Here is a 25,332-nt window from a genome sequence, read left to right on the forward strand (position 1 = left end):
ACAGCAAGTTTGTTTAGTTCCTAGAATTTCGAATTCTGTTTTATTTTGATCATCACATCCACAGTTAAAAAAAAAAATCCATAAAGGTGTAATAAATGTACCAGATGGACAATAATTCCCAAGACAACATCTATAAAAGTTTACTCTTGCCATATGTGTCATGTGCTTTCACTCCCCCTCTTATTGTATCTCTTTGCTCATCTATCTAAATCACTCCATTATTTTATGCATCGTTGGTTATTGTGCTCCTGTTTGAGAGTATACTGCTATATCTCAACCAATAAAGAATTGTTGCTATTGCAGCATTTCTGCAAATGTGAGGGCTGTGTAATTAAAAAGCTGTGGCTATAGTAGCGAAAGTGACATAAACTCTGGCCTTATGCTTGTTATTTATTATAGCATAGAATAGTTAATACCTTTTCTTTAGTTTTCTTTCATTTAGTCAAATTCAATAAATTATAATAGTAGAATGATGCTTTAAAGCACCCTTTAAAAATACAGTTCTGAAGAATATATTTCATTAGGTCCACATTTCTACATTAAAAATGCTTTTATTGTTCAGATGGAAAAAAATCGAGCCCTTTTCATTTTATGTTTTCATTAGCTGTAAGTGTAAAATCATTATACACTGAAATACAGTTTTAAAAACAGTCTCTGTGTTAATTTATATAATGCGTTTCACTCAGTGAATTAGATGACTGACTGAAAATACTCTAATTAATTAAAAATATCTGTAAATAATTTTTTTGTAGACTGTTTAAGTTTGCACTAAAGAACTATCAAATTGCTCAATATATGCCTTATATTATATGCCATATATTGCTTGTCACTTGTTTTGAGACTAATACGTTTTAATGACATTCCAATATTAATACAAACTTTTTCAAAACGTTTTTGCCTGGCTATTGCAGATCCACATCTTTAACTTTTCTGGGAGTGCTTTCCAGAAGGTTTGAAAGTGTGTTATTGGGGCATCTGGTTATTTTTGTGAGGTCAAGCTGTGATGTTGAACAAGGAAGACATGGCTGCCAGTCTTCACTCTATTTTGTGACAAATGTGCTGTTGTAGGTTGAAGTCAGGGCTCAGTACATCCTACTCAAGTTCTTTCTCACCAAACTCTCTCATTCAAACTGTTTTCATTGTTTACATTGTCTACAGTTGTAGACACCATAGGTTTCTCTACAATGTCTTGGTATGCTGCAGCACTATGAGTTACTTTCGAAGAAAATAAGGGGCCAAGTCCAACTCATGAAAACCCACGCCATAATCTACACTTTTAACAAGTTTTACACGTAACATAATGCAGGCACCTAAATTTCTTGATTGCATTGTCAGACAGAGAGACTTCTGGTGACTTTGTGTAGCACTACACACCCTGCTCTGGGATTTAACATGGCCAACCACTTCATAGCTGAGTTACTGTCATTGCTACTAGCTTTTGCTTTGTTACAATACTACTAAGAGTTGATTGTGAATATTGAGTAGTGAGGAAAGTTCAAGGCTGGACATTGTCTTGCCGGTCTTTACTAGGCTCTTGAGAGTGACAGACATTTTAATAAACACTTGTAGTAAAAGTCTGTATATCTAGGGGGTTGATTTTGTCCTGTGGTCATGGAAGTGATTGAAACACCTGAATTCAATTGTTTGATGCCTTGCGGCGAGACGTTCCTGGGTTTTCAGCTGGGGTTTCTTTCAACAGGGAGTTTTCATGTTCTCCCAGGGAAGGCATGGATTCTCTCACAGTCCAAAAACTTGACTGTTCTGTTATTGCTCTCTCCAAATTGCCCTTACGTATAAATTTGGGCATACATGGATCTTTCTTTTGTTTGATCAAAGAAAAGTGTAAATTTTCTGCATCAGGAACAAACCTTTTCTGTAGGTTTTACGTAAAACCATATTGAAATATTTGAAAGAGGTTATTTCAGAACAGAAGTGGACATGTTGGCATAAACCTGCCACTTCAGCAGCGACTTCACTTCCTGCCACTTCAGGATAAAAATAATAAGTTACTTTACCGGTGACTCTATGAGTAGTTTGGAGTCAGACATATCTTGGAAAATTATTAGACAGATGTCAGGTATTCATAGGAATATTTTTTGCTGGCTTCAATTTTAGATTCTAAGAAATAAAGTCAACATATAGAAAAAACTGTTTTTGAGAATCAGCAAGACACTTTTTGATTCTTTAGTTATTGAATTGACAATTGGACTTACGGTAATCCCGTAGTTACCCTGTGTCACCCCACATCCATATTATCTTCGAAAATATCCTTTTTGTCACAGTTGCTCTACCCTAAGTCTTAGCAAGGAAACAATCTTCTTCTTCCCACATGACTGCCATATCTGTGCTTTAGTTTGAACATGCACATGTTTGGCTTTTACCTGATTTTTGAGTGGTATATCTTAGCTTTTTCCACTGGAACTACTCCAACAACTTTTAACTTACAGTCCTATGGTCCACCACGGGACAATGTCTCCGGGTCTTCCTGCAGGTCATCCTGCGCTGTGTTAGTAGCGGTTATGTAGTGGGCAGCTGGGGGCCTGCTGAGGTGCTCCGCTCCATTTAGCCCCAGACCTTTGGCTCGGCCTGCCACGGTCCACTGCATCACTTCTTCCTGCAAGACAGTCAAGAAATGGATATGATGTCATGGGTGAGCAGCCGCAGATAACAGTGGTCTAAGTATTACGCACAGGGAAATAAAAATAGACACACACAGAAGGGAGGTCAGGAAGAAATTAAAAATGGAAGAAAGACGAAAAAGAGAAGCGTAGATCTTGGGGAGTACAAGCAGCTAAAATATGAATTTCACGTCAAACCTCAGATGTAGCTCTACTTCAGATTCTTAATTCTTGTATGATTTCTCAAGATTTTTTCTGGCTTCATCTTTTTTTAACAATTTTATACATCCACAGTAGTTTATGTTGCAGCATGTGTGACTTTTCCTCTGTTCCTTGTAGACACAAAAGTTTGCAGAGAATATACAGATCAAATGCAGTCTCTCATCATGTCTGCCTTCACTGTCTTTTCCTCTGGCCTCTCTTTGTGCTCTTTTCTCCCTGTCAGATCTTCCTATTTTATTTATATCTTGCAACAGTTTTCTGACCTACTTGAGCACCACATAGCTGTCAAGACCTAGAAACACAGGGATCAAGAGGGATCATGGAAATGCATATTTTGACTTTTTTTGTGTGCTACATCTGCTCAAAAAGGACATGCAAATTTGTGGAAACTTTATGTTTTTTTGCCCTGCTTAGAAAAATGAACTTCAGTATCGGAGAACAACTTGCTGGAGGGCCAAAATATATTTCTTTATAACATTTTGTAAATAGTTTTGTAAATGAACTGCTGCACTTTTGACTAAAATAGGACATGCAGATGAATGTAAATTAACTGGACCTCAACCTAGTTTCTGTCTGCAGAAACGAGGAGCTTTTTATTTCCAGTTGAATCAGTTTCAGTCTGATTAAATCAGCCATGTAGGCCATTGTTTATGCCCTTGTTTTTGAAATCATTGCTTTATAGGGCTCGAATTCTTAAAGTATTAAATTAGTGGTTACAAGCTTCTATTGCTAATACAAGCTGTCATGACCGCAAAGAACGACAATCACCAAGTCCGACATGAATGTGACATAAATGTGGTTTGTTTGGATGTCGTTCCTTAGACTGTTTCCTGTCCTGAAAGTATGTTGATGTGGCCAAACATGATGACATGCAACATTTTGATAACTTTCTAAAAGCTGAATTGCATCATTATCAGCATCATCAAGATACTGTCACAAATAGGAAGAAAATATTAATTGTTCATAATGTGCAACCATACACACACCATGTCTATTGAGTTAAGATAACTGGTAACTGATATATAATATCGCTGCGAAAAAGTGATTCAAATATTTAAGAAATTCAAATACTTAGAGTGTTTGGAATTTAAAAAGATATCAGATAAAATAAGCATTGTGTAACATACTTGTACACTTTAGCTAAGGCCAGTATTTTAGTACAGTGTTATACATCTGATTTTCAAAACACATAAAAGTGTAGAATTTGAACAAGGGATGTATGTATCGTCAAATCCCGCTGGTAGTGACACAAGTAAAACACGCTCAATACTTCTGAACAAAAGAGTAGAAATGCTTTTAGCAGTTTCTCTCATGACCACTGCGATATCATCTGTTCCTCTTAGACCTACACGAGGTTACACTCTCAGAGGAGCCTCGTACTGCTCTGCTTGTGTTTGTCTCATCCTTATGTCCTGTGTGAAGTGGAGAGGAAAATGTTTTGCTCACTGCCTAAACCTCTCAACACTACACCGTCTTCTCTCCTGGGAATGGGCCCCGGACAACAGGGAAGTGCAACAACTCTGCTAAACCGATGGAAAGACTGTGAGAGAGGCGAGAAAGAGACAAACTGAGGGATAGTGGGAGACAGGAACAAATTTCAAGGCTTGAGGGGGATTAAAGAAGCTGCGAGATAAAAAGCAATGGCAGAGAGTGAAAGTTGGGAGAGTACTAAGATCTTGTGATGCTAAAAGATACAGAGAAGAGAGAAAGCACTAAGAGACTGGGGAGTGAAAAGGATCGTTGTCTTTGTGGTTGCTGGAGGAGAGTCTCAGGCAGAATACAGATCTATTAGGCCACATAGATAACACTCACATTAATGTAAACGTCAGTCTTTTGATTTCTGAATGTCCGTTTCGAATGTACATTACATTACCAACATATAATATCACTTAGCATATATTCATGTCTTTTGTGATTCCTACTTCTGGAAATCCAATAACTTCTGAATTAATTTGCTTTCAGTCAAATTTGACCCTTTCTGATGACATATATGAAACTGTGGTCAAATGCCACTTTTCTGAAATAATTTTCAGATGAGATGTTTGGACTTCATTGTAATAACAGAGATGAGGGCACATCCTATCATGATCTCTGGGAAATGTTTCCTTAAAAATGCCTCAGATTGATGACGATCTTGCAAAAGGCAATTTACAGTGCATCCGGAAAGTACTTGAATTCCTTCACTTTTTCTAAATGTTAAGCTACAGCCTTATTCAAAATTGTATTAAATAAATCGCTTCCCTCAAAGTTATTAACACGGATGCCTCATTTATAAAGTGCTCTGCTAATTTATTAAAATCAGAAAACCAGTAAATCACATTTTTAAATGTATTCAAACCTTTCCCACTGATACTCAAAAAGGGGTTATTTCCACTTATCTTTAAGATGTTTCCATATAACTCCACAGGTAGATTCAGTTGATAGGACTGGATTGGCTCTATAAGGTCCCACAGACGACAGTACAGGACAAACACCAAGCATGAAATCGAAAGGATTGTCTGTAGACCTCTAAATGAAAATTATTTTAGCGGTACAACTCTGGGGAAGCATTCAGAGTACTTTCTGCTGCTTTGAAAGATTCCACTCCAAAATCCTAATATTACTTACAGTCCAAAATCAAGGTTAACTTTAATAACATTAAAGCTAAATATTCTGAAAGCTTAACAAAAAATTGTGCTTCCTTTATTAGCTTCATTCGACTCATGATTGTGAGTCGAATATAAAGCGATTGATAAATGGCTCCATCCTTTACTGCTTCCGTAAACAGTGCGCTGCTGTGTGACGTCAATGTTCTCCTGTGTTGCTTTGGGGTCACCCAGCATTCAATACTTCTTAGATGTATTTATTAAGACGTAGTTTACCTTTACATTTTCTTTATTCTGTTCCTTCTCTCTTTCTTTCTTTTTGGGCATTTCTAGAAATCAATTCAATAGCCAAGTATAAACCCACTTGAAATGAATCCTTGACGTCACAGATCTTTCTGACTCATGGTGCGATGAATGAAGTGCATTTTCTAGTGTCATGATAAAAAACGGTGAAAAACTGCAAAGCCATTTACTTTGCTCTCTAAAAAAAACATCAAGCAAAACATTGTAAACATGACAGAAAAACACATTGAACAGAAAATCTAATTTCATTACAAATCAGTCACTGTTTTGTTTATTTGCTAGACAGCATTCGCTGTTTTGTGGTCTCCCCAAAGCTATTTTCTATGGAGTAATCACAGTTTGGACAGACACATGCTCCTACAGTCAATTAGATAGCTCTAGTAGGAAAATATGTTGCTGACAGATACATTCCCAGCACCTGCCAAAATGATCATAGAGTGCTGGTGTGGATCACTAACAGCTAGAACCTAAACAGATATGCAATTGTCACATATCTGTGAGACTGTCTAACCTTATTTAAAAATACTTACCAGGACATTTTATTAGCTGTTCAGGTGAAGGACCAGTGAGTTATTTTCTTTGTTTTGTTTAGTTTTTAACAACAGTGGTTATAGCAGACTGTGTATGCTTTTGTATATTTATAAAATCTAGGTGTATAATGACACATTCAGTGTAGGAGAAGACAACACATTATAGAGGCTTTAGTGAAGAAAACCAGATTTCTGCTGTATGTTTGGAGAAAATGCTTGTGCAACTGAGTGTTTCCAGTCACCTTGGTAGGTAATCCTTATTTGAGGACTTTCTCAACACAAGCAAAGACAAGAAATACTCCCTTTCTCATTTTAATATACCATAAGAGTCTCCGAAAAAGGCTCAGTCGTGTCATATCACCCTCATATCCACTCTTAATCAAAGGTACTAAATGCTCCAGATCAGGTCACATGCTGAAAGCGCCTGGATAATCATAGCACAGGATCTTTATATACCCTTTGCAAAACTCTACATTCACTCTGTCCTATAGTCACAAAATATATTATTACATATTGTATGTATAGTTGGACTCAGATATTTATTACTGAGCACTGCCTGTCAGCTGGCTGAAAAAATGCTCCTGAAAGTCATGGTGTGGCACTCCATGGCACTCCATTTATAATAAATTGTGTTTTATTAAGACCAGAGGATCCCACCGTGGTTAAGTTCATGCTGTTTTAGAACTGCATGTGGCGATCCATTTTAAGCAGCACACGGCAAGCTGGCTTACATATATTTTTGCCTTTCTATTAAAACAATAGAAAGGCAAAATGTTTTACATTTTTGCTTCAAATCTATTTGAATGCGCACACACAGAGAAACCGCACTGCCTTTACAAGGTTAGATGGTTTATTTGCATCTGAAATAAGGCCTCTTCTAACACCCTGAGTTGTGGTTCCATCAGACTCTTACAGGCAATTCAAATAGGCAACATGAAGAATCCCACTTACAGTGAATATTTTGTCCACAGGTTGCATCTGTTCAGTATCCACATTGAATTTCATTTTAGGATCCAAGTGGGTGTTGTGTTTCTGCTCCAGCTTGGTGCCACTATAGACCCCAGATCCCTATGTTGAACCTGTACAAGCAAATGACATGGGGGTCTTTATGTAACCAATGGGCAGTCGCATTTGGAACTAATATTTTCTGCCTATTTCATACCAGTACGGACCCCATGTAAAAATATTTAATGGGAGACTGCCAATGCATTATTGTACAACAGGCTTCTGTTTGATTACTCAACCACTAACCACACAATGATTGTGAACACTAATCAAATGCAAGACACAATATCCAGTCACCCTGCATTCCCACATATACAAATGTGCGTCTTTTGTTTTAGCACCTCATTTCATGCAGAGCATTTAACTCACAGGCGATGCAATTTGCAGTGACAGCATCATATGCAACTGGAGGCGCAACGGGTACCAGCCAATGAATTTACATTTAGGCTGACAGTGGCCTGGCTTCAAGAGTCATGTTGGTGATAGTGTAGAGGCGATACAGACCCCCTCCAATTCTACCACCTGTCACAGCCAAGGCATATTGGAAGCTATTAGAATTCATGGAGGAGAGTTTTATCATTGTGGGTAATGGAGTGGAAGAGACATACTGATTTGATGCAAATGTGAACAACATCCTATTCTCTTAGCAAGTGAGTAAATTGACACTGTCAATCATATCCGTTTCCGTGGCAACTGCAAAGAATAACTGGAGCTTGCACGCTGAGCGACCCAGATGTTTATGTGCATCAGGACACACAGCTAATGTGATGCTTGCTTTAGTAACGTCCAGGGTTCCCAAAACAAAAAGATTAGCAAAGACTCCAACGAAAACTTGCTTTAATTTAAGAACTTTGTTCTAAATATGAACATGTTTTATTCCAAATATACATAGATTGTTTCAACTGTTCACATTTTCTAAAATACATTTACAATTTCTATTTGCATCTGTATTCCTGAAATCACTCCTGAGGCACAACATACTTCTTTTGTGGTATGGTGAGATGAGAAAGCTAAAGGCAATATTTAACAATAGCTCCAATAATTACAAAATTTAGAGATTTAGCAAACGTCACACAAATTAGACATTTTGCCTAAATGATTGGTTGGTATTAAAACTAAAACACAAACTAAAAGTTGCATTAGGTATACTACTTTTATTTATTTTTTTAGAATTTAGATAATAATAAAATGAAAAAAAAAAAAACATTCTGTAAGAATTTGGGTTTCTGTGTGTTTATTTAGATCTGTGTTCTGGGGAGTTTCTGTGTTGTCCCGTCTACCCTTTGATTAGTTACATCTGTTTCTTGTTTCCCCTGATTGTCTCCCTGTGTTTTTAAACCCACCTGTGTTCCTTGTTCTTTGTCGGGTCCTCGTCTCGTTTTGGCGTCTTGTCTGCTGTCAGTATGCTTTCAGATGTATATTGAACTACCAGTTGCTACCAGCTATGAGCCCTTAGCCTTTCGCTCTTGCTGTGCTGCCTGGATTGTAGTGTTTATCATTAAATTCATCATCCATAACTCTTCAGCCATAACCTAGGTCCGCTGCGTTTTCCTCACCATGACACATTTTACAATTTTTTGACAAACGTGTCCGTGCTATGAAAATCCTCTACCCCAAGAAGTGTTACTTCTTGTCCCATATTTCTAATTATGTAATCATGTCCCTAAACATGAGTTTGTTCAGACATACGGTGTCTCTTATGTCCCCCATGTGAACCCTTTGGGGTTTGCTATGTAGAGCACCAAATGAGATCATGTCTCGTGTGGAGGGGATAAGCCTCAGAGAAGAGCAACACAATGCATTTCAAGAGAGGGTGCTGAAATTTGTTTTGGGTTTGTGATACTCTGTTTCTCCACTCCATTAGGGAGTAATAGAAACAGGTGAATAGCAAAATATATTATCCATCTTGAGTACAAATATGAAAAGATGTTTCAAAATTAAATAAGCAAATACTGTTATCCCAAAAAATATTTCATAAATACTCCAGCAAATGAATAAGTAAATATCCCCATGAAATTAAAGCAAAAATAAAAATATCAGCAATGTATCTATTTTTAAATGGGGAAGTTATTTTGTCAGTCACAGTTTTATTCATTTATGAACATTAATAACTGTGTTTTTTGAGTGTCATTTTTAAGTATGTAATGCTAGTTTACGTATTTTAAGGACTTTTATTTCTTAACTGATTTTATTTTGCGCTATTTTCAAAATAAAAGTGTCACAAAATAGTACACCATTTTGAATTAATTAATGGAACACAAAAACTTTAAAAAATGCACAAATAAACCCTAACATAAATATTAAAAAAATGATTAATTAATAAAATCATGACTGACAAAATACGCATCCAGTTTTTGTAAATATTTATTTTGCTTTTATGTGATGGCCACATATGTTTATTAGATGGAGTAAATATTAAGATATATTAACACAGTATGCATGATAATAAAGTATTTATTTATTGGATTTTTTTTTTTAATGAAATGGCTCTGCATATAAATATTGTATATTCTGATAATCAAAATAATTTACATAAAAATCTGCTTGCAAACTGCAGAATAAGCTGCTTCTATCATGAAAATATTCATTTAAAAAAATGGAAAGTCGCAAATATATGGATAAATTCTTTATTTAGCTAATGCAACCAGTTATTATGGTTTAGGATAGGATTTTTTTCCACTTCAAAACCAACGTGAAATAATTATCAATCACCCTATAACCTTATAGTAGCAAAAAAAATCTGTGTACTATTGCAATTGTTTGGTCCCACTTTTCAAATTATTCACATTTTTAAGGATTTCCTTGAGCTAAGATTTTTTTTGTAAGCCGAGAAAGAGGCCAGTAGTTTAAATTTCTTAATATTTTGGTGTCTAAGCACTTTTAATCTGATCACATCCTCCTCCTGAAATCAGGACATTTACAAAAAGGGTCCTATTTGCAGGATAGTCTTTATTTTTTCAAAAGATTCATGTTTGCAGTTTTCAGCAGTACTAAGCAGACTGAAAATCATGATGAACTTGATTTCTTTGCTTGCATCTCTGGAGACCCTGGACCAGAATAGCCGGTGATGAGTTCAGTTCTTTGAGCTGGGATTGGAAAGAAATGTGAATTTGGAGTGCAAGCAGACTTCTGACATTTTTCTGGTGTGCATGAGGAGATGCAGACTTAATACTCTACTGTTTATCTTTGCCTATAGATTTGCTTTTGTGCATTCCCATGTGCTGTTATCCAACAACATATATACAGTATAATTGAGTATGTCTGTATAGTCACGCAAACATTTCCCAGAGAACATATGCTCCTTTCAATTTGCATATTTGTGCATATTGTGTGTCAGCAGCAAACAAGAGGACAATGTCAGCTATGATGCAATAGGCAACTAATCTTCCCCATATGTAAATGCTAGACTGCTATTCAAGTAACATGCAGATGGGTTTTGGAGCTTACGCTTTTGGCAGGATAATGTTATATGAAGACGAATCTCAGAAGACGTTCTGTCATTTTGGTGATTAATAGTCGCCGTTGTTTCTGACAAATGCTCTCTCTGTGCTGATGAAATATTGGCACTAGCTTAGATTCCATTGTAGTTATCAGCAAAGGTTTGCTGTTAATGTGTTGGTGAATGTTATGTAATCAAGGACCAAATAAGGATGAAAATGTGGCAGTAAAAAGGGCTAAAAGAAGGTTTTGTTTTTAAAAGTAATTGTGCGTTTCAACTGTATTATTTGGCGTTGCAAAATTGAATGTAGTGAAGTTTTATCGTTTTCATCCCACAAAAATTTATTTATTTTTTCAGAATAAATAAGTATAGAAATTGACTTGTATGAGAATTCATAGTGCACATATATATTAATGCATTTCTTGTGTTCTGTTTTTCTCTATAGATCATTCCAAGGTCCCATGCCACTGAGTTACATAGATGTCAACTCTTCAGTGAGAGAATGAAGACAAGTTGCTTCCCTTCAAATTGTAGTTCAAGAAATTATGACATAACAAGGATCTGCTGCTCATCACCATAATGCTGAGACAGGCATTCTAAATCCCTCACTCCTTCAGCACCCAACCCAGGCCCGTTTCTTTTCTTTGGGGGGGAAGTTTTTCCTGGTTTTCCCAATTCTACAATCAAATCCTTCTTCTCCTTTGCCCTGATTGTAGCCTTTACACTCTACCTTTTTTCTTTTTGTTGACATCATGCAGCGTGCTTCCACTGTTTCAGTTCTCCTCCCTCTTACCCTTTTTCCGCTCCTCTTCTTTTCCTGGTTTCCTAACATGGCCAACGGGGACTGCTGGCTTATTGAAGGAGACAAAGGCTATGTTTGGCTAGCTATATGCAGTCAGAACCAGCCTCCCTATGAGACTATCCCCCAGCATATCAACAACACAGTCCATGACTTGAGGCTGAACGAAAACAAGCTGAAAGCTGTGCTTTTCAGTTCCATGTACCGCTTCACAAACTTGACCGACCTCAACTTAACCAAGAATGAAATCAGTTATATTGAGGACGGCGCTTTTGCAGGACAAGCCAATTTACAGGTGATTAAAAAAATTTTAAATCATGGAGATTTTAAGAAATTTTAAGAAAAATCTGCTGATTTTAATCTAGGTGGAAAAAGTATAGAAATCAATTGTGAAGTACTTTCTTAATTAACTTTATAAATGTTTATTGAATAAAAGAAACATTAAATGCATCAGGAGTAATTCTTAGTAGTACTTTAACTGTATTATCTGAGGTGCAAACTGTTTGTATTCCCATTAGTTTAGGAATGCAGTTTAACACATGTAAGAAAACTACCATAATAAGTATAATTTCTTTTTCCTCTCAGGTTCTTCAACTGGGTTACAACAAGTTGACGAATATCACTGAAGGCATGATGAGAGGACTTGGTCACATGCAGTGCCTCTTCCTACAGCACAACCTCATTGAAGTTGTTGCAAACAATGCATTCTGGGAGTGTCCCAGCCTCAGCAGCATTGACCTGTCGTCCAACAAACTCGCCCACATCGACCCGATTACATTCACAGCTCTGAACCGCCTGATGGTATGTGAATTGGCTGCAAATCCATTCCACTGTGGTTGCGATCTTCTAGGTTTCCTGCGCTGGCTAGAATCCTTCAACAATGTGACACACACTTATGATCGCCTCCAGTGTGAAACACCAAGGGAAATATTTGGCTACCCTTTACTGAGTTCTTTTTCTTCAAGCCACAGTGGCCGTAATGCCAAAAACATTTTGAACCATCGCTGCAAGGATGGTGTGATGATTCCAGGAATGACGTCTCTGCCACCAGATATTGATGGTCCTTCAGGGATTGGACCAGACATGTTTGGTGGTGTTGGGCCATACTACCAACCCACCCCATCATCTTCATCCACAGATGACAGCTTGAGCCCAAGCATTAAGCTCCAGCATGTTTCTTCGTCATCAGCTTCTGTCATTATAAAAATTCCAAGACCGTTCAGCAAAATGTATATTCTTACACAATACAACTACTCAATGGCATCTGATGTCACCAATTTGAAACTGATGATACAAAAAATAACTCTCGACAAGCTTAGACCTAGCAATAATTACACCTTCTGTGTATGCTCTGTCCGTAACTCTCAGCGTTATAACCACACCTGTCTCCAGTTTACAACACGAGGCCAAAATCGGGACGATATGCTCCCCACTCCCTCAACCACTACTCACTACATAATGACCATTGTAGGCTGCCTTTTTGGCATGCTCATTGTCATAGGAATTGTCTACTACTGTCTTCGTAAAAAACGAATGCACGATGAGAAGAAAAAGTCCATCTCTGTGAAAAAAACTATTCTTGAAATGCGTTACGGACCAGAGGTGGCAGCAGCAGTAGCAAATGATCCATCAGCAGTCCAAAAGCTTCAGGAGCAGTCCAGGGAGCATCACCAGTATCAGCATCACCATGGTGGAAAACTGTCCACATCCTCCAGCTCTGGACTGTTACATTCTGCAAACACTACCTCCTCAAGACTTTCCTCTATCCCTCAAGTGGAAAAGATGGCCTCAGCTTTCTCTGAAGCAATGGCTACAAGTAAAGGAAACTACATGGATGTGAGAACTGGAGGGGCTGGCATGGAAAGAGTGGGGGACGGTGGTCATGGCGGGAGAAGGGGCGACGACCTGAGGGATGATGACGGAACTGATCTTGGCGATGATTCAGATGACGATGGGCATGGCTCTGCCTCAGAGATTTCTACTATTGCCATGGAGGTGGACAAAGTTAACCAAATTATTAACAACTGTATTGATGCTCTTAAACTTGATGCAGCAGCAGTCGCTGCTTCAGGCACCTCGACTAGCCACACAGTTTCTAACAATCCCAACTCCCCACCGCCCACCAGCACCTCATCTCTTACCCGTGGCCTAATCCCAGGAGGGACAGAGACATGTCAGGTCATTGCTCCAAACAAAATACCACCTCCTCCACCCCTGCCTGCACTAAACACCCCTCTCTCTGAGCGACCAGGGATCACTGGTGGGGGCTTCGTTGTTTCTCCCCCATACAGGCACCCTCCCCCAGCCACAGCTACACGTCCCATTCAGCGGCAAATGAGTGCAGATGCAGCTGTTGTTATGGCAAATGCTGTCAAAAAACAGAGCAGCACCACATCTTGTGGCTCCACAAGTCGAGACAGGGAACGTGGTGGAACTAGAGTGTACAGTCTGGATGTTCCTGAACCAAGAAGCCCGGATGCTTGTAACCAACAACAGCCGCAGTACCCAGACCGAGCCAGTCCTGTGGGATGTGGGGAGCCGCTGGAGAGACTGCCTTTAGTAGGGAGTGGGAGCTGTGGAGGAGGGGGTGGTGGTTGCGACAGTGGTGGTGTTGGTGCCCAACATCCGGACAGCCAGAAGTCACATCATTACCATCAGCAACAGCAGATACAGCAGCAGCAGCAGCAGCAGCTGGAGGTGCAGCAGGACTACCACTGCTCGGAGCACCGCCACTCTGTCCCAGCTCTTTACTACCAAGGTTCCCACCATGGCTCCCCAGCCCAGCGAGTTTCTTTTCTAAAACCCCTGACACGATCCCGCAGGGACGCAGCATCCTATTCCCAGCTTTCCCCTGCCCGCCAACACTCCAGTTACTCTGGATACTCTTCTAGCCCAGAGTACACATCAGAGAGCTCGCTGCGTATCTGGGAGCGCTTTCGTCCATACCGAAAAGGGCCTCGCGATGAGGCCTGTTATGTGACAGCTGGAAATGCTCTTCGAAAGAAGGTTCAGTTTGCTAAAGGCGAGGACCTGCATGACATCCTTGATTATTGGAAGGGTGTCTCTGCTCAGCAGAAGTTGTAACTGGGAAAGGAAGTTAAGCAGAGTGGGAAATGAAGTTTTGGTACATTTTATCCTGATAAGCCCATGGGCCAAAGAAACCATTTGAAGTTTATTGAGGGGAAAAATGTAGGACAAATTTTTCCCATGGGCTTGTTTTTCTTTTTTTTCGGGGTTTTTTTTTTTTTTTTTTTTTTTGGCATGCTAGGTGTATAGGATATTGTTCTACAAGCAAGTACTGTGAAACTGTGCCTGGGAATTGGACATTCATTACAGTGCTTTTTTGAAGTTTTTTTTTAATACTTCATTGTAGCATTTTTTTCCTTTTTTTGGTGTTTGTGTGTTACTTTTATTATACAGGGAACAAATGCCTACTGTGTAATTTAGTACTCTTTGAAGTGATCATGGTTTGTGATCCTATGGACCATTTTTTAATCAGTGCCATGTTTCATCTCAAGCTTTAAGCTTATTTGATCTAAGATGTTCCTGTTCTGTATCGGAGTTTACATTCATTTCAGGTTTTAAATGACAGGTGACTCGCAAAGTATGGAATCAAAGCCCTGTTTTTTAGTTTCCAAAAACAAAGATTGGTGAAAAATCTGCACAACACAGTGTTGTACTCTTTCAAGCATTTGTTACAATGAAAAAAATAGATCATTTGCATTCAAATACTGATATGAAATAAAAGCTACCAGGTCAAAATGAACTATTAAGTTGTGTGAAATTGGAGAGAGATGAGAAAAAGAAGTAGGGGTTTTGTTCGAAGCATCAAACAAGTTTCCATTTAACACTTTTACATGGTTTATTGAGTAAAATTGTCAAAGAACAAACTTTTTTTGGTAAAAACAACAATGATTATTCATCATTCATGAGGATGAACCCTCAGTTGATACTAGGGGTGTAACAATACATCCATCTCAGAAGGATGTTGAAGCCTTGAGAACAAAATGAAACAACTTTTTTTAAGGAAATCTAAGGCTAATGTTCACATAACGGGAAAATGCGACCCATATCCGACTTATCCAAACCAGTCTGAACTCTCAAATATTTTCACCCTGATAAAAACAGATTGGTGCCACTAAGTCATATATGTATCTGACAAAGTCTGCTGTCAGAACTGTCTGACTTCTATGTCACTGATGAAAGACACACATCATAATTCTGTACTAGAAGAAGCCAGACTTAAACAACGTGTGAACCAAGCAGGGATGACTCTGGATGAAGCTAATCAATGGAAATACAGTGACAACACCTTCGCCTCCCATATTGCGACAACATAAAAATGTATCTATAGTTTGCTGCTGTGTGATCTGTACATTCTTCTGCACTTGCAGATTCCTTTGGGGTCTAAACCATTCACACAGGAACCTTATTGTATTGAATTAGTAATATGAACAAACAAAAACACATTTTAGGAAAGAAATGAAATTAAGCATCAAGATTCTATGTGTGAACGTAGCCTTAGATTTCTATTGTCTTCCCTATCAAATACAGGTCTTGCAAATCACAGTCTGATTTAAAGAAACTATAATCAGTGCAGAGTATCTCAGTCTAAGTTGGATGTGAGTCCATATGATAACATTTTGTTGATTGTCTTAGTCCAAGGTTAACTTTATGTCCAAACAAGCATTGAAAGTCCATCCTTCTAGTGTTGTCACTCATACAGCATAGGTTTTATTAATTTGTTTCCTGCGCTTTACAATTTGAACAGCCTAAGTATTTTAGATTTTGAACCAGGGAAGATCAAGTTAAGTCCAGAGTCACTAGAAAAATGATATTGCCCTTTAGTTTCACACTAATAGGAAGATGTCATGTCAACTTCAGCATCTTTAGCAGCTATGGCTTTTTGTTTGACCAGGTATTCAAAATGCTACTAAATAAATGGATGAATGTTGTTGAAGGTTTCTCCAGTGTTTTGTGGCCTTGTATTGACTGGCCATAACAGCAGGAAGTTCATAAGCCTGTCTGGGCTACTTAAGAACTGCTTCTTTTCTTACTTCAAAATAAGGGTCTCAAACCTAGATAACATAGGGTGTCGAGTGTAAAGCAGTCACCTTTGTATCCAGGACTTATAATAGCAGCTTAGATTCACTTCAACAGAAGTCCTGAGCTGGATGGAACTGGATTTAGCTTTGTGAGACGGACTTAGAGCCATTTTATGTCCTGAGCTCTCATGCCACTGATAACATGAGGTTGAGGTTGTTTAACACAAAAATTTTGTTATTGATAGATGAGTTTACATCTCTCCCCTTGAAACTGTGGTATTCCACACTGACCAAAACGACCAAAAACATGTGAGTGAAAGAAATGCAATTGGAAGATAACGTACAAACAATGTTTCTGAGTATAGATGAAATGTATATAGGCTATAAACTTGTAATGTGGAGAGTACCATTTAATATGAGCATGACGTTACATTCCAAATCCTTTGTCAAACATTAAAAATGAACGAGGCACAGTAGGAAAGGGTGCTTATGATTACTGCCAATGTGTTTATTCTGTTTCGGAAACAATCACTCTTGTCTATAAATGATAACCTAATTAACCAACTTGTGACAGGCATGTCCTCTTGCACTTTATGCCTCATAATTGTGTATGTGTAGCTGTGTGGTACACAGTGGTCATTGTAAGGAAGTGTCGGCATGCCTTGTCAGATAATATATTATATGCCCAAACAGGCTTAAATTAATATCTATTTTTTCCCCTGTGTCTGGTTGTCTCAGTCTGAACAACAATAGATTATTAATGGCATGTACAAATGTACATATGTCATACAAATTCATGGTACTTTTTGTCATTCTTTGGATATCACAGTGCCGTGATGATTCACAAATGTACTGTGCTTTTTTGGTAACAGCCTTCACTGGACCTTGCTCATATTTTAGGGTAAATTAACCCTTTTCATAATCTGCAATTTGTGTCACTTCCCTGGATTTAGAAAAAAAAAACAAAAAAAAAAAAACGATTAGTTATTCAGCCATCGAGGGACATTCTGCACTAAACTTAAACATGTGAACGTTTTTTTTTTTAACTGCTATGTTAACATTTCTCTAAGGTTCTCTTTTACTGACTTCCCACATTACCTGCCCACCTGGGTAAAGTGGGATGTTGGTATGAGGGAAAGTAATGATCTGTTATGCAGGCACACATAAGCAGTAACTTCTGGATTGTTTTAAATGTTAAACTTTTGCAGTTGACCTTCAGTATTATATCTATTCTAGTGAATAAATGCAAGGTGAACAGGAAATATGCAAAAGTATATTGATGTATCTCAGTAAAGATCTCATTCTAGTTGTATTTCTTTAAACAGTGGTCACCTTATCTTTTTTTTTTTTTTTTTTTTTTTTTTTTTTAACCAATTTTGCTATTGTGAGGTGTTAAGAAGAAGCATTTTTTGATATTCCGAATTCAGATATGAAAGGTGGAAATACCAAAACAAAATTCATGTTTCAAATGTGGGTTTGTTGGTGCTGGAATATTTGGGATGTCCCGTCCCAAGCGCCACATTTCTAGCTTAGATCACCATTTTATGATCATTGAGACGTTTCAGCTTTTGTTGCCTTCCAATCATCTCAAGTAAAAAAGAAACATTTTCAAGGAACACAAGATACTTTTACTAAATCCCTGGGTAATTTACTCCCTTTCGCTGATATATTTGGACCATTTTATCAAACAGAGGAAATTTGGTGCGTTCTATTCCCTGCAGTCTCAACTGCCATAACAAGTTTACAGAAATGGACTCTGAAGGTAACGGCAAACATTCAGGGTAAGAATGATGGTTTCATCTTAGCAGCCATTCATGTTCATTTTACAAAATACACAAAAAAATGTGACCGAAAATGGTTTTTGTTACTATTTTCATGAATAACAACTGAATTCATACATTTCTATTTTATTAACATATATATCAATGTGTTTTCAGGAAATGGACTTTCAGGTGTAAGATGTTTCAACTACTCTTCTGCTCTGACTCTATTAAAATACTTGCTTTAACTTACAGTGAAGCATTTACAATCCTATTTCAATGTTGGGGTGTAAGTTTTGTTTATTTGTTTTTTCTTTTGTTAAATTAGAGCAACTATAGGTTATTGTCTTTAAAGAGAAATCAAAACGGAGGTACCGTCAACACAACAAGCAATTTTCAAACGGCCTAATTGAGAAAAAAAAAAAAAAAATTACAAGAACGGTATAACAGAGACTCAGAGAGCTCAGAGATATTTTTTCAGATATTTGTACTCTATAGGCAGGAACACTTATGAGAATTTTATACCAAGAAGATTTTCTGGTAGATGGTAGATCAAGCTCACGCTGATAAATAGATTGGTTCCCCACACCTAAAAATCAGCCCAGAGTCACGTCTCTAAAACGATCTGTTCTCATTCATTTTTAACCCTCCCTCTGTAGTTTTCTGAAATTCTGTACAGGATTACAGCTCAGGGGGACAGTTTAGCTACATAAATTGTAAAGTTTGTTTCTCACCATTTATGCAGACAGATGCCCTGCAATCCCCAGTTTAATTTATTAACACTGTTTTATATAGCATACAGTGTTTATGAAAGCTTCACGGTCCTCACCAACTTATTTTTGATTGGCTCCAGTATCTTGAGGTATTAAAAAACTACAGTGTTTTCCATCAAACTTAATATTGTTGGATAATAAAGATACAACATATAAAATGTACATGTTGTAGTGAAGCAAGTGATGAGAATATATTCATAAAGATGTCGGTGATGTGTAAATTTTGGATTTTAAACATCTTTGTTTCAACTAAACTTGGATAGAAGATACTGTATGAGTAAGACGTGTAAAATTAGCATTTTATTATTTATGGCTCAAACGACAACTGATAATTCTGATGTCAATGAATTTCCAATGATCAGAGTGTGTATAGTTGTAAATATCGGCCTTTTCTGCTAATCTAACAAACGGTGACCAATTCAAATTCTGATATGTGAAATCTGTAGATGGCAAATTTTAATTTCTCAATCTAAAATATTAGTCATCGCATCTGCGGTGAGAATGTGTTGTCCCACACAGCCGGCAACAAAGAGAAAGAAAAATCTCGGCCCACGTTCTCCATGAACCCCTGGAGGGTGACTTGCTCAAAGATGGATGGTCCTTTTGTAACGCCATCCCTCTTGTTTGTCTCAGAGCCGCAGGAAAGCGAGACGTGAAAAAGCCATCTACCACGCTATCAATGTTTAATCATTATGTTAGAGACTTACTTGGGTGGCGTCTGAAAAAAACAAACAGACATTTTTCAGCTTGAAACTTGTTACTGTAATCCGACACGGTGTTATACCAGTGCACCCAAATTAAATTGGGACAAATTCTTTAATTTGACACTGCTGACTTTTACCCCTTATGAATGATGGATGAAACATCTTCAAATTCAAACATCCTCTTTACCTTTCATATTAATAATGCATCCAGACATTTAACGGTGTGTTACATTACAGCATTTTCTACGTTTAAAATAAAGTTGCAAAGAGCAGATGATGGAAATGCAATATACAAATGTGAGTCAGAATGAGTCACACACACTGACTAAACCAAAATGACTCTTTTCCTGTAAGGCAGGTATTGTGAAAGGTCTTCAGAGAAAGGGCATGGAGTTAGACTTTGGTTGAATGCAGGCAGACATCTGTAATAAAAGATGTGAAAGGATGGCTACACTAAAACCTACCCTGCATGAATCAGTGCATCGCTTCAGATGAACTTTTGCACATGAATACGCACGCGAACGTGTCTGCTTAACTGAAAAGTATTGTAGGATTATTTCTGAACAAGTTCAGAAAACGCAACAGTAAAAGCAGCTTTTTTTTTTGGGGGGGGGGGCAAGTTAATTTACATTTGATGTTAATGCAGGTGCCAGCGCTGACAGTAGGATGCAAAGCTTTTCATTTGGTGTCCTTTAGACCTTTTCTCTAATAGTCTGCTAAGTCTATTAGCTTTCTGTGTGGGAAATTAGCCCGAGTGGATAATGTGCCATATTTGATTAGTGGAAAACTGTGTGTCCTTTCATAACAGCCACAGAAGAGCTTGTTGGATAAAATTAAAAACATCCTTTTTTTGTGTAGGTTGCTCTGATGTGAAACTGTATTTGGCAAATTAAGCATGTACTGCTGTGGTCGGGCAAGCATGAGAAGGGATTTTCCACTAGGACTACGCTCATCGACCACTTTCTTAGGGACATCTTGCTGGTCCCGAGTTGAATCCTGTTTTGCCTTCAAAACCACTTTAATATTTTATGGAGTGGATTCAAAGGAGATTTCCACATTGACATGATAGCATCGCACTGTTACTGGAGAATTGTTGGCCAAACATCCGTAAGAAATCTCACCTACAGTGCTGTCTGCACTCACTCCAGTCAAGTTAACGTTGCATTAAATTGCTCTGCTTTAGGATCTGCATTCAGGGACAGCAGCCTCAACATTACAGGTTAGGATATTTGGCCATAGATCAAGCACGACTAAAGGTAAACTAAAACGGATATATTAAAGCCTGATTTATCACGGAAGCATTCATTTACCTTCAACATTGTTTTCTGGACGTATTAGCTTCAGTGTACTAGCTGCGATTGTTGATATTTCTGAGTAGAAGAGTAGTTGAAAAACTTTAAAGTGAGCTAATAGTTGGGCTATGGTTTCCCACCTCATTGGACCCAATTTCCAAAGGACTTAATCTGTGAAATATCTGTGAATTTTGTATACAAGATGAAAAAAAAAAAGGTTCAAAAGGCTTCTGTGGATGTTTTATACTCAGCCTGAATTTCTTGATATGTCTGTGTGCTTCTCGGTTTTGAGTTGAATGTTTGTCTTTGTTTAATTTCTTTTGGGTACTGGGAGGCGAATCAGGGGAGTGATTTTAAGTAACTTCAATGATATATGTCATAAAGGTTAAGAACAGAGAAAGCTTAACTTGGTGTACTACATAAAAGAATAAGCTGTTATATTTGCATGATTCCTGTATTTTTCGAGCGATACAATTTTATGTTGTGTACAATGAGCGAGCGCACATTGAAAACAAAACTCTGAGGCTGAGATGGTTTTGTCAAGTACCTTTCATCGAACATCAAGGGTTTCGCTGTTCTCTTTCTCTGTCTTTTTGGTGTATTTTTTTCATGTACATTCTTGCCAAATGGGTTTTCATCAGGTGACGGCACAACATGCTGAAATTGTAGACACAGTACACTTCTAGCCACAGGGTGAGAAAGTTTACACTCCACAGCAAGAGGGCATTTTCACAACTGGTGATTGCATTCATCCATCTCCATACTACGCAGATTAGTCTCTCACGGCAGATAGCAGCAGCTGGCTTTAAGGTTTGAGGCCATGTCACAGCGGTGCAATTTTCTCTTAATTCAGCCATTTTCTTGTGATTAAAAACATATCACTGCTTTAGGAAATTGCAGTGAAGTGATGTGGGCTCACACACAGATAGTGTAAAGGGCTGAACCTAATCTTAATCCATCGGTTTGAAGTCCCTGGTAAATTAATGCAGCACCAGCAGCTCCTCCCTTAGCTGCAGCCCTCTTGCTGCTAACTAAAGGACTGACTTTTTATTCCGCCTCCTCTGGTCTCAGAACCTGCTGGTTCACTATCCAGTTAGCTATTGAATTTACCCTGTGTTCTAATACTGGCGAGTCAGTCCTTTATCACCAGCACATGAATCAAATTAGTTGAAATACAAAAGACAGGTAAGACACTGCAGAGACCAAAAGAACGAATGGCTAGTAATTGAGTAAAAGTAAAGGATAGAGAGAGTGAAATATGAGGTAATACATTCCATAGCACAGAGAAAAGAGAGCACATTTGTGATGGAAGGAGAAAAGGATCTTCACATAAGCCATTTTTATTTTAAAAAAAAGACAATACTCAAGCCTTGGCCATTGCATTAAACTGAATCCCTCATTGCAACAGTTCTGAAGAGAAGATCAAAATCTGAGAGTATTTTCTACATGTATATTTCCTCTGCTTTGTTTGTTTGTTTCTTGTCACACAACATTTTTTTTTTAGGGTTTTTTATTTTTATATCAGACAAACGCATAACTGGGTGTGCAGTTTTCAAATGATTTTTTGCAAATCACTTAATTTAGTAAGAAGAAAGATTGGATCTATGTGAAAAAGAAATTGCCACATGGATGAGTAGTAATGATCCCCATGTTTTGGAAAGATGAGCATGAACAGCATAGAAAGCATATGAGGGCTAAAAGAACGAAACAAATTCTATAATACATGAGAAATGAAGTTACAAGGAAAATGTTACAAAAATGCCAACAGTCATAACATTAATCACATAGATATTTATTACAAACAAACCGAGAAAACAAACAGATTGGTAGATAAACCAGAATTACTCCAATATTACAAGATTACTCATATACGGAGTTAAAAAAGAACAAAAACAAAAACAAAAAAACTGTTGACCAAAGCCAACACAAAGGCAACAAATCTAAGCATTAAGGCATTTGTTGCTTCAGGGCTTGAACGACTTGCTGTGTTAGAAAGAATCATAAATTCTCCTCCATACTAGAAAATGCTGAAGGAGAATCTGCTGCCTTCAGTTAATGACCTGAAGTCAAAGTCCAACTGGATCATGTAGGCACACTCTGTAATGAAATCCAGCTGAGATGTTTTGCCCTGGCATTAAATAGGTTGCCCATGTTTGAAACCAATTCCAATGTGGCAATTCAGTGGAAGAGACTAGGCCAAAATTTCTCCACAACAATAGGAAAAAGACTCATTATTTCTCACAAATGTTTGCTGGGAGTGGTTACCGCTGCGGGGGACATTGGAAGTTGGCTTAGATAGTTTTTTTTTTCTTTGTTTTTAATTGATATTGTTGTCTTTGCAAAAAATGATTTTGTACAGAGGTCTGCTACTAAACAAAGAGTTAGACAAAAACCGATAAAAAAGTAAATGGTACAGAACTTTTCACAGCACTGCACACTGAGCTACATGGTCAGCTTCAGTTATATTTAATTACATAAAATAAACAAAGAAACATCTTGATTTAGACAAGTCAATTTCTCTAAACTGGAGCCAGAGGCTAATCTGTAATCTGTGGGTCCTGTGTCTCTAACCTCAGTCCCCGGGCAGTTAAACTTGCTAAAAGGTTCCACTGCGGCAACGGAAGATACATTTAAGTGTCAGGGGCCCATCATTTAGATCAATGTTAATGTTTTCTGCCCTCTCAGAAAGCAGTGGCGCAGGCATTCATTGCTATTCCAAACACACAGTCGAGTTCTGTGGTGCCCTCAGAGCAGAATGATTGGCCTCGCCAGTGCCAGACATTTAACACTCTGCAGCTTTGAAAAAAAAAAAAAAAAAAGAGGCTGCCACTCTTTGCAGGGAGGATGTGTTGGGCGGGGGAGTGGGTTTTTTTCTTTTTTCTTAACTTACCAAGGAAATTAGATTTCTGACTGATTTGTTCGTAAGCCCGCGATATCTTGGAGCCGCATCAACGGAAAGCATTTGATATTTATGTGTGCCTCGGAGAACACTTCGTGCAAAAGCTTTGCTCGTTAGAGATCAGAAGCAAACGCTGTGACAAATTATGAATTAGGATTGGGGATATCAAAACCTGCTCAGTCAGTAATCACTCATTTTATTTCTGCTGAGCTCCTGCTTTTCGATCCAAGAGGTTATAACTTTCCACTTCGTTAATGAACACTGTGACATAAAAGATACAAAACAAGAAGCAAGAAAAGTATCGCGTTGATTCAAAGCAAATACAGTGGTGATGTGTACTTCATTCTATTGTTATAGGAAATAATTCTGTTTGCTTTATTTGAAAACTTTCCTTCTGGTTATGCTAATTTAAAAAGTCTGATTGACATAAGAAGTATCTGTGATTACAACCATGTTCAATGTACTTGTAACTGTACAAAGTAAATTTTACAAAATAATTGCCTGACTACAGAACAGAGGAACGAATTTTCAACATTTCAAGTTCCTTTTCTGGAGATGTTTGTGGCATTTGTAACTTTCCGTCAATGAATAGGCCCATCAGTATGCCGACTCAAAAGTCCAGAAATTGTGTCCTCATCAAATCTTGTGGGACTTACCCCTGCTGGTTTCATCCCAGTTAATGTTTCGAGACCAGGAAGGGAAAGGCAAGAAAAAAGTTTGGATTGGCGGACACAAATCTTGGCTTCTTGCTTTCCTTTATCTGTTGCTTATACTGACATTTTCTCTTTGCATTTTCTGTACAAAAGATCTATTTCTATATTTACAATAAATTTGTTATAAAAATACTAAAAAAATAAATGAAATGTTTATGGTCTCTTCATTTATATGACGCAGGCAGGTCGGCATTTGGTATGTGCCTCTTTGAGGCGTGCGTAAACCTCGCCTTATCTGCAGAACAGTTCATACAGTTCAGCTCCTCTTCAGTCCACCTGAACCACTTGTACTCTCCATTAAATCCCCTTCAGTGCTTTGATGATGCACAAGCACAGATGGGCACTTGAAGAGCAGAAAAAAAAGCAAAGCCTGATGATTCATGTAAATAACAGGATGAACCACCTCAGTCAGAAATTCAGAGTTTCAGCTGTCAAGGTGTAATAAGGACTGAACATGCACAACTCAGTTTGACAGGTTGATGTGAAAGAATGGATTACTGATGGCATTCTTTTGTTTGCTAATAAAGGCGACTCATAGTGTATGGAGTTTTAGTCACAATGCCCAATACACAGGCGTCTGAGACCACTGCATGTTGTACAATAGGCAGAATCTATTAAAAACGCACATAAGTAATGATCAGAGCT

At 37.9% G+C, this 25,332-nt stretch overlaps 1 protein-coding gene across 1 annotated transcript in view; it reads left to right on the top strand.

Annotated features, from left to right (window-relative positions):
- Window positions 1-24,765, top strand: part of LOC122822405 (protein phosphatase 1 regulatory subunit 29) — a 75,821-nt gene extending 51,056 nt beyond the window's left edge. The window contains exons 4-5 of the mRNA XM_044101048.1: window positions 11,148-11,796; window positions 12,087-24,765. Of these exons, the coding sequence (XP_043956983.1) occupies window positions 11,455-11,796; window positions 12,087-14,585 (2,841 nt within the window). The 5' untranslated portion in view covers window positions 11,148-11,454 and the 3' untranslated portion in view covers window positions 14,586-24,765. The remainder of the gene's footprint in view (window positions 1-11,147; window positions 11,797-12,086) is intronic.
- Window positions 24,766-25,332: the final 567 nt, after the last annotated feature.

The sequence above is a fragment of the Gambusia affinis genome, linkage group LG19, assembly GCF_019740435.1.
Source record: "Gambusia affinis linkage group LG19, SWU_Gaff_1.0, whole genome shotgun sequence".
Lineage (NCBI taxonomy): Eukaryota > Metazoa > Chordata > Actinopteri > Cyprinodontiformes > Poeciliidae > Gambusia > Gambusia affinis.